This window comes from Falco naumanni, chromosome 22, assembly GCF_017639655.2.
Source record: "Falco naumanni isolate bFalNau1 chromosome 22, bFalNau1.pat, whole genome shotgun sequence".
In the NCBI taxonomy this organism is placed as follows: domain Eukaryota; kingdom Metazoa; phylum Chordata; class Aves; order Falconiformes; family Falconidae; genus Falco; species Falco naumanni.
The window spans coordinates 133,207-143,256 of NC_054075.1; the positions used below are offsets into that span (position 1 = coordinate 133,207).

Below are 10,050 nucleotides of genomic sequence, written 5' to 3' on the forward strand. Positions count from 1 at the left end.
GCAGGGCATCGGTGCCTGAAAGCCCAGGGAGGTGGTCCCAGGCACATCCCTCCTGGTCACCCACCATTCCCATGGGCACTGGGCACCCACACGTGAAGGCTCAACACAGGCCCATGCCCTAACGCACTGCCCCATGCCCTCCTGCCCTGAGCCATGGGGAACCCAAGCCCAGCAGCATGGTCTTCTGGGGGCAATTCCTTCAGCCTATTCCTGGGCTCAGCTTTGGAAGAAGAGACCAACCTCCAGGTATAGGCATTGAAAAAACCCACCCTTTTATTAATGAGATATGACACAGGAGTCCATATGTACCATCCTCCCAGGCACACGTACAAAGGCCTCTGGGTCAGGGAGGCTGGGTTCATGCTTTTGAGGAAGTGGAGTTAAGAAATACATTGAAATAAAAACATGATTGTCATAGACGGAATGTTAAACACACAGGATGTTCTATACGTGACTTGAAAATATTTTGTAAAGAGCCACCATCAGTTCATTGCCGCTGAGAGACACCTGACTGCATCAGCTTCTTCAGTGCGTCCTTCAGCTCCTGGTTCCTCATGCTGTAGATGGCGGGGTTCACTGCTGGAGGCACCACCGAGTACAGGACTGAGACCGCAAAGTCCAGTGATTGGGAGGAGATGGAGGGGGGTTTCAGGTAGGCAACCATGGCAGTGCTGAGAAAGAGGGAGACCACGGCCAGGTGAGGGAGGCACATGGAAAAAGCTTTGTGCTGGCCCTGCTCAGAGGGGATCCTCAGCACAGCCCTGAAGATCTGCACGTAGGACAGAACAATGAAAATGAAACAGCCAACACCTAGACAAGCACCAGCCACAATTAGCCCCACTTCCCTGAGGTAGGTGTGTGAGCAGGAGAGCTTGAGGGTCTGTGGGATTTCACAGAAGAACTGTCCCAGGGCATTGCCGTGGCAGAGCGGCAGTGACAGTGTATTGGCCGTGTGCAGCGCAGCATTGAGAAACCCACTGGCCCAGGCAGCTGCTGCCACGTGGACACAAGCTCTGCTGCCCAGCAGGGTCCCGTAGTGCAGGGGCTGGCAGATGGCCACAAAGCGGTCATAGGCCATGACAGTGAGGAGAAAATACTCTGCTGAAAGGAAAAATAAAAAGAGAAAGGCTTGGGCAGCACATCCTGCATAGGAGATGGCCCTGGTTTCCCAGAGGGAGTTGGCCATGGCTTTGGGGAGAGTGGTGGAGATGGAGCCCAGGTCGAGGAGGGAGAGGTTGAGGAGGAAGAAGTACATGGGGGTGTGGAGACGTTTGTGACACACTACAGTGGTGATGATGAGGCCGTTGCCCAGGACAGAAGCCAGGTAGATGCCCAGGAAGAGCCAGAAGTGAAAGAGCTGCAGCTCCCGCGTGTCTGCAAATGCCAGGAGGAGGAACTGGGTGATGGAGCTGCTGTTGGACATCTGCTGCCTCCAACCATAGGGTCCTCTTTATGGAGCAAAACCAGTGACAAGTCAGGCAATACTTCTGTAAAGCCAAGTGAAAGGCATTTCTCCTAGATGCGCCCCCGGTGCCCCATGTCCCCCCCTCTGCCGTTCCTGGGAGAGCTCCCTTCAGAGCCGTGGCTGGAGCTGTGCTGAGTGCTGGCCGAGTGTGCTGTGAGGAGCAGGGGCTGTGCCCGCTGGCTGCCCAGCAGTGAGCCCTGCTCTGCAGCAGGGGCTTCATGGGAACCCTGGGGGCAGGGGCCAGTCCTGGCCTTGCCCTGGCTCAGCCCAAACTGCTCCCAGCGCAGAAGGGCCTGTCAGCATCTGCTCCACCCGTGCTGAGCAACGGCCACGGCCAGAGTCAGGTCAGGAGGGGTTTGTGCTGTGCTCAGGGAGAGCAGAGTGAGTGCTGAGAGGCAAGGGGACTGTCTGTGGCTTTGGGAGAATGAGGGAATCTGCTCTGTCCCTCCAGATCCTTCCCAGTTGCTGGATGAGAAGTTTACTAATGGTCTGGACCCCTTGGTCTAAAGGCTGTGCTGGGTGGGAGAGGAGAGCAGAGGTGTGTTGCTCAGGGAAGGAACCTGCATGGCAGACCATGGCCAAGAGGTGCCCCCATCTCCCCTGCATCAGGGTTCCCCTCAGCATCTCCCCCCCCTCCCTGCCCAGGGCTCTGCTGCCTGCAGCTGTCCCTGCCAGCAGCTCTTTCTCTGGCCCCAGGGCTCTTCCCTGCCAGCGCTCACAGAGCCCAGCTCAGCCCCTGTGTGCCAGCTCTGCCCTGCAGCCGCTCTCTGTCTGCAGGCAGGAACAAACAGCTCCCCCAAAGCCTGAGGGAAAAGGAGAGCTGATGCTGGTTTCATCTGCAGCCTGCTGGGGAGGGAAGGCACTTGCTCAGCTCCCTCATCAACCTCCCTGTGATGCTTTCAGCATCTCAGCCCCTGCTCTGACCTGCACAGCTGTTTCCATTGCCACCAAGCGGAGCCACGGAAAAGTGGCAGCAGAGATTCAGGCAAGCACAGAGCCAAGCAGTGATCCCCTGCCATGACCGTGCTCATGGAAAGTCCCCTTGGAAATGACCTGGAGCTGTGAGCAACCCTGTCACATGCAGCACTCACTCAGAAGAACAGGGACCTTTTCCTAATGGGGGTCGTTCCTTTCTCCCCCACATTCTCCCCGCAGCCGCACGGGAGCCCCCCGGCAGGCTGAGAGCTGCCCCTGGCAGGCGGCAGAGCCCCTGCCCCAGCACACAGCCCCCGCGGCTGCAGGGATCCCTGCTGGCAAGGACAGCCCTGGGCACCCCTGCCTGCACAGCCACCTTCACAGCCCTGCAGCCGGCCCTGGCACAAGGCAGCCCACATGCCCTGGCCCTCCCACGCTGCAGCAGGGAAGCCCTGCTCTGCAGCACACTGGCCTCCTCCACAGCAAAAGGCTCCCACACGGTCCCACAGGCTGGGGGTGCCCCAGCTGCTGCAGACCCGGCTAGCAACTGCAGAGGCATTGCCCTGCAGCCACACACTTACCGGCTCAAGGGCTCTGCAGATTTCTCCAGCAGGGAGCTCTCAGCAGCCTTAAAGGCCCAGCGATGAGACCCCACTGGAAAGTAATCAGTACTCCAGGTGACACCAAGATAACATTGAGAAGATAAAGTTATGATAGAGATTTTACTTGATTATTTTGACGCATTACCTTTTGGTATAAAGTGTGTATTGTTGTTTACATTTGCTATAGTTATCTCGCTTTTTATCTATTATATATGGAAGTGTAAGAAGTGTAATTGCTAAGCTCATGCAGCCACACAATATTGAATATAGAAAATATGCTGATGTGAATGATATATGCATTTTGGATATACGAATTAGGTGTAATAATTTGAACTGCAATTGTTATCCATTTGCTTGTTTCAGGTGTAAGGTATGCCAGGATAAATGGTGGACACACTGTGAATTCGGATACCCTCCGACAGGAGTTTGCACACAGTGTTGGAAAAATCCAAAGAACTTGCACTGAGTGGAGACTAAAAGAATTAGAGTCTAAACAAGAAATTATTCGGGAATCCCAAGAGTGGTGGGAAATTTTTGCTAAAAGGAATAAACCCTCAATATTATTGTTACCACTCCACCGAACCAGTCCCCTTTGTAGCTGAAATTTTAGTTATAAAGTGCAGATGGGAAGTACTAACTGTGTCTTGCTTGGCCCCATTAATTAAAGCTGCGAAGTGGGGAAGCCTATGTAAACAGGCAGAAAGCCCGAAGCAGCTGTTCTCCTGAAGAAATTCCCTTGCTGCCGAGAAGATGGTACACCCCGTGGCTCGAAGCAACCGAGTCGACGGGCGAGGCAGAGGAGAAACAAACCGTGGAGAAAAGAGCCAGCAAAATGGGATGCAAAAGCAGCCATGGCCGAACTTCCCCAGGACTGGTAAGAATATACTTAAATTGGCAAAATTAACCAACACCTTTTTTTCCTGGTATACCGTTAATTGTGCTATTGATAATAACCCAGGCAAAAGGGGGAAACCCACATGAACCATTTAAGTGGGAACTAATATCTTGAGAAGGAATGAAAACAATAGCCACTTTTAGTAACCCAGGGCCACCTGAATTCGTAGTGAAACTTTGTGATTTAGTACCAATACCTTGTGAAAAAGGACCTCCATTTTAATTTATACCCGGCCTCTGGACAGCCTTACTGTCATTATCCCGGACACTATTATTGTGGTTATTGGGGATGTGAGACAATAGCCTCGGGCTGGACAGTAAAGGCTCCTGATAAATATATAAAAGCAACCTGGACTCCTAGCGTATGTGTACCTGAACAAACAGGTGTAGATCTTACAGGTCTGTGTGACGTGGATTGTGTAGCTCCATGTAACAAGAAAGTCTGTACCCGCATCAAATTTCAAGTGTTGCATCCCCTAGAAGACGAATGGTTAGTAGGACGAACGTGGGGAATACGTGTCTATGCAGGAATTCCTAAAGGATGGGGAAGGCACTTTCTCATAAGAAAAATTAAAATACCACATGATTCACTCCCTGTTGGGCCGAATAAAGTATTGAATTCACCCACTTTCCCTAAGAAAAAGATTGTCCCCACAAGTGTTACAACCACTCGTCCAAACTCCCTATCAGTAACAGATAGAACAACTAATGACACGGTGACTGAGTCCTCTTTAGTTAGGGATTCAGGAGTGTCAGAATCCAAAGACCCCTTATGGGATTTAATGCAAGCCTCTTATCGTACCCTTAATGAAAGCAAACCAAATTTAACTAAGGAATGCTGGTTATGTTACAATGTTAGACCACCATATTTTGAGGCAATCGGAATACCAGATAGGATTCAATGGTCTAGTGGTTCAAACCCACAAGAATGCCCATGGGATGACCAGAGGAACCATACGCAAGGAATTACTATTCAATTGGTAACAGGTCAAGGAAAATGTATAGGTACAGTGCCCGAAAAATATCAGCCTTTGTGTAATCAAACAATCACTAACGCTAACATAAAGAAACATAAGAATCAAGCTGACAAATGGGCTATCCCGACACCAGGAACTAAATTGGTTTGTTCAGACATCGGAGTAACGCCTTGCCTATCCCTAAACGTGTTTAATCAATCTCAGTTTTGTGTACAGGTGATTATTGTTCCCCCTCTGATCTATCACACCTCTGAGGAGGTGTTACGGCCACTTTGAAGGAGACCTGGATAGACAAAGACGAGAGCCAATTACAGTGGTAACCCTAGCTACACTGCTGATAGCGGGCGGAGTTGGAGCAGGTACAGGCATAGCCTCCCTAGTAAAAGGTCAGGAATTACAAAATTTGCAGATGGCTGTAGATGAGGATTTAGCAAAAATAGAACAATCTATCCAAAATTTAGCCAATTCAGTAAAGTCTTTATCAGAAGTAGTGCTGCAAAATAGAAGAGGATTAGATCTACTGTTCTTAAAGGAAGGAGGGTTATGTGTAGCTCTCAATGAAGAATGTTGTTCTTTTGCTGACCATACAGGAGTAGTCCAGGACACCATGTCTGAAACTCCGGAGAAGGTTAGATCAACGTAAGAAGAATCGTGAGGCGGGCAGGTCATGGTATGAAAACTGGTTTAATGTTTCACCTTGGCTAACCACTTTGTTGTCTGCTTTAGCAGGACTGCTTGTTATGTTGATTCTGGGACTTATATTTGGGCCTTGTATATTATGCTATATTTTACATTTTATTAAAGAACGGTTTGACATAGCTAAATTGCTTATTTTAGCTACGAGGTCTGGGGCAAAATATAAGAGTGTATCTATTAATGAGGATGAAGATTGTTGTGAATGCGTTATGCCACGTGAGAACTATGCCTATTGTAATTGTGAGGTATTACCTTGTGAGTGTTATGATAAATGTTGGGATTGTGGAAAAAGGTTTGCTTGCAGTGCCGAGAATGAAAGTAGCGTCTAATAAACAATAATAGGTTAAAAAGAAAAAGGGGGGATTGTGAGAAACTATGGACTAGGGTATTGTTTATTAAGATTTATGTTAAGCTCAATGTAAAGTTTAGGCAACAAAAGATATGAAAACGCTTATGCAAACAGCTACCAGACACCGCTTGTGTAAGATAAGATAACCGCAATACACAAACTAAACCAGACACCGCTGGTGCAAGATAAGATAACCACCAGATGTCCAGGAACCGACAGAAACAGGGCAATGAGACAAAGGAGGAAGACCAGCAGGAGGCAGAAAACGACCCCCTAACAACAACTGAAGCATGACTCCACTACCTCATGAACACGGAAGTAAAGATGTATAAAAAGGGACTGTTTGAACTGCTCAGGACGGCAGTTGGCGGAGCGCAGACTCCCCTGCCGTCCAGCGCTGTTTTGCTCATATTCTACTTGCTATAATTAATAAAATTTTAATTGGATTATGATCCGTTGTGGTCTCAATTTATAACAGTCCGAATCCGCGGTTCTGTTTGTCCGTGAGGAAAACAGCCGAAGGACAAAGCGATCGAATTGAACAAGAGATGAGTCTCTACAGAAGTTTACAAGTGTGACCTCCTGAGAGTGAAGGGCGGCGGGCAGGGGTGGGAAGTGGTAAGAGAATTTACAGTGAGGCCCTCTCAGGATGAAATAACCCCTCTTTGGTGAAGTGTGTGCCCACACTTCCACAGATGTTCATGATGTTTCCCCCACTGAAGTATGGGGCGAAGATTTCTATAAACTGGATGACTTTTGGGGAACCTATCATGCTCGCCCAGCTGCCTGAGGGCGAGAATGGGCAAAAAATCAGTGGTTCCAACCGCAGAGCATAGTGGATAGGATCACGATATTGCAGAAGGAAGCTAAAGTTAGGCCTGGCAAGGGAAAAATCCATAATTTGTGCAGTTTTAGGGGCAAGTTTGCAGCAGCCATAGAAGATAGGAGCCAAAGATTGTGTCAAGATGATGCCATGGTAGATTCCTTGAAAATGGCAGTTAAAACACTGCCAGAGCAGTTAGAAAAGACCAAACAGCTATTAGAGCAGGAGAGAAACCAGAATGCTTTGTTAAAAGACACATTAAGAGAAGAATTGTGGAAACAAAGTGACTGGTTTGGGGAGGTGGAGTTGAAGTTAACAGAGAAAGGGATTAGACAAATACACGCCCAGGGGGAAAAAGAGGCAGCAGAAAACCCTCCTCACATGTATCCCCTAGTTAAGACTGAGTGTTTATATGAGACAGACAAGGACACTTGTGCCCAAATTGTGCCCAAATGGTTATTAAAGAGGCTCCGTTTACAGCAACTGAGTTAGTAAAATTAAGGAAGGATTTTGCAAAGACTCCAAAAGAATCTGAAACAGAGTATGTTTGGAAAGTGTCCTTGTCAGGAGGGGATGGGATTTTGTTGTCAGAGAAGGAAGCAGAAGGATACTGGGGCCCAGGTGTGTTTTTAACTGCTGGCAACCATCAGGCCCCATGGTCATTAACGCAGAGGGCAGCGTATTGGGCCGGGGGAGTGAACCCTCTGGAAGGGGAGACCCCCTAGCCGTAACAGGTGCGGTGGATCAGCTGGTAGGAAGTGTACAAAAGGCAGCTTGTCTGCAGATGATGTATGACAGGAGGCTTGAATCTCGCCAGGGCTCCCCCATGATGGTGCCTGTGGACCCAGAAGGGATGACTCCTCTAATTCGAGGACTTCCTGATTCTTTAAAACCCATTGGGATCCAGCTACAGGGGAAAATACAAAATACCCCCATATCAGGCAGAGTTATGTGAGGGGAAATTGCTCAACAGCTAATTAACTCTGGGGACAAAATACGGGTCCCGTTGGTAGGTCCTGGCAAAGACCTGAAACGAGAGCCGCAGAACTGCGGGAAAAGCTGAGGGACGCTTAGCACAGGCTCAGGGAAGTCAGAATTCTAAATCGGTCCGATGTAACTGATCCTGGGGGAGGGAGACCCCTAAGCCGGCAGGAATGGTGGCAGCTGGGGCTCAGAGAGGTATTCACTGGATCTAATGGATGGGCCTCCCGACCCAGGAAACTGGAGAATCTGTACAGACATGGTCAGGGCACAAAGTTAGTTTCAAGCCAAGCCCTAGTGCCCCACCATCAATAGCATCGGGGAAAAAGCTGATGAAGTAAAGAAACTATCCTCCATCCCCCGAAGGTGGGGGGGGAAGGGAGGGTGAATGTTTATTAGGCAACTCACCTTAAATTTGAGAGGAGATTTAATGATTACTGTGGCCATTGGAAACACAGAAAAAAACAATATTGACACAGTGAGCACAAATCACTGCACTGACACAGAGTGAGGCAGAGCAATGTGGAATTCTGACTTGCCTAAAACCCCAATTGTCCTAAATGCTTTAGGGAAAACTCAGTCGGTAACCTGTGGCCCTTGGTAACATTATGGATGCCTGGGGAGGCAGACCCAGTAACACCCAGGCTGCAAAAGGCCTTCCCGACAAATCTTTTGGGCACAGATGTGCTGAAGGGCAGGCAGTGGTATGATACCCAGGGGAATTCATGGTCCTTTGGCACTCCTCAGATCAGAGAATTAGCTGAAACGTCCTGGGCAAAAGTGCGCCTGTTGCAAGCAGCACCTACGCTCCCCCCTTCCAGGATGACTAATGTGACAGCCTGTCCCTTGCCATTAGGGGCCCGGAGGGTATAGCTCCGGTGACTGAGGGATCATAAGCACCAGGGCATTTTAACATTCACCCACTCCCCCATAAACAATTCCCCAGTGTGGCCGGTTGCTAAATCAAATGGGAAGTGGAGACTGACTGTAGATGATTGTCGACTTAATGCAGACACTGGTCCCTTGACAGCAGCGGTGCCCTAACGGAGTGCAGGAGCGGTCCTGCAAAACTAGGACCATGGCTGGCAATCAGTTAGCTGAGGGGAATGTGCTCGAGCTTGTCTGGACAACAATTAACATGTTGAGGCATGTTTGCAGAGCACAGGGGGAGTGGGAGGGACGACGGATGGCGCCAAGGAAAGGTAAACACTTGCTGTTAATTGCTGGCAGTTAACACCAATCAGGGATTTGCCCTTGTATGCCAGGTTTAGCTTCAAGAACCAATTAGTTTAAAACACGCAGCTACTGAAGTGTATAAAACCTCGTGCTTCTGTACAATACATTGACATTCTGCTTGCATCAAGCGGCGTCCCGTCTCTTCATTCACCGCAAATTGGTGATGCGGGTATTAAGGATCTAACGTGGAAGGGCTCTTCGAATCGCCTGATCTGAGCGACACGCAGTGAATCCCACAGAACTTTGAATGATCTGCTGAAAGGAAGGCAGGAGCCGCCAGAAATCCCTCCGGAGTTGAGAGGTGAGCTGTGGGAAATCCATAACGGGGAATCAGGTTTCGTCCCCAGAAAGAGACGTATATGGACTCATGAAGGGTCTTCTAGTCAGATTCCGCGAGTCCGTGCCTCAGTGTCTCGCTCAAACGGTGACCCCTATGGTGGTGTTCCGAAGCCTTGTGAAGAAAAAGGACGGGAAAAAGACAGCTCGTGGAAGAGGGCTGCGTTCCGGAGGAGACGGCTTGGCTGGAACGATCGCTTGCTGGCTGGACCAGGGGGGACAACCTAAAACACCGAGGATCAACCTGTATTCATCGAGCCAGGAGAGCAGCCACGAAACTTTAGAGACTTTTGAAAGAAGTGAAAGTGTGCTACAGGACAGGCAGCCAATTGTATGATGCTGCCGCGGAGGGGGAACTCCGTGTCGGGAATGCATTTAGCGCCTTGCTGGCAAATTCTGACTACTCTTTGCCAAGTGTGGACTAATTCTACTAACAGGTGCTAAACCAGAGGAAGCTGTAAATTCCACCGACAGCGCGACTCTTCTCAAGACACAGTCAGTGATGGCGATTCTGTCCACACCTCCTCTGCCTCCAAAGCTTCTGTCCACTGATTGCAGCGACCCTCACAACCCACCAGACAAGCACGGGAACAGGGCAACTCGGACAATGATTTTATTGACACTGATAAACCTTTTGATCCAGGTGCCTATAGATCTGGAAAAGGAGCTAGACCTTTCCCCCAACCCCTTGTCTCTCCTGAGGCATTGATTATATTTTTTGGGAGGGTGAAAGGGAGTCTGAGGGATTGGTGACAGGAATGCAAGTGGGAAACACT

At 49.4% G+C, this 10,050-nt stretch overlaps 1 protein-coding gene and 1 long non-coding RNA gene across 2 annotated transcripts; one reads left to right on the top strand and one right to left on the bottom strand.

Moving 5' to 3' along the window:
• Positions 1–487: 487 nt before the first annotated feature.
• Positions 488–1,426, bottom strand: LOC121080192 (olfactory receptor 14C36-like). The gene has a single exon (XM_040578054.1). The coding sequence runs from the start codon at positions 1,421–1,423 to the stop codon at positions 488–490; it is 936 nt and encodes a 311-aa protein (XP_040433988.1). The 5' UTR covers positions 1,424–1,426.
• A 7,551-nt stretch (positions 1,427–8,977) lies between these two features.
• Positions 8,978–9,409, top strand: LOC121080215. The gene is made up of 2 exons (XR_005825293.1): positions 8,978–9,239; positions 9,322–9,409. It is a non-coding gene; the product is annotated as an uncharacterized LOC121080215 (long non-coding RNA).
• Positions 9,410–10,050: the final 641 nt, after the last annotated feature.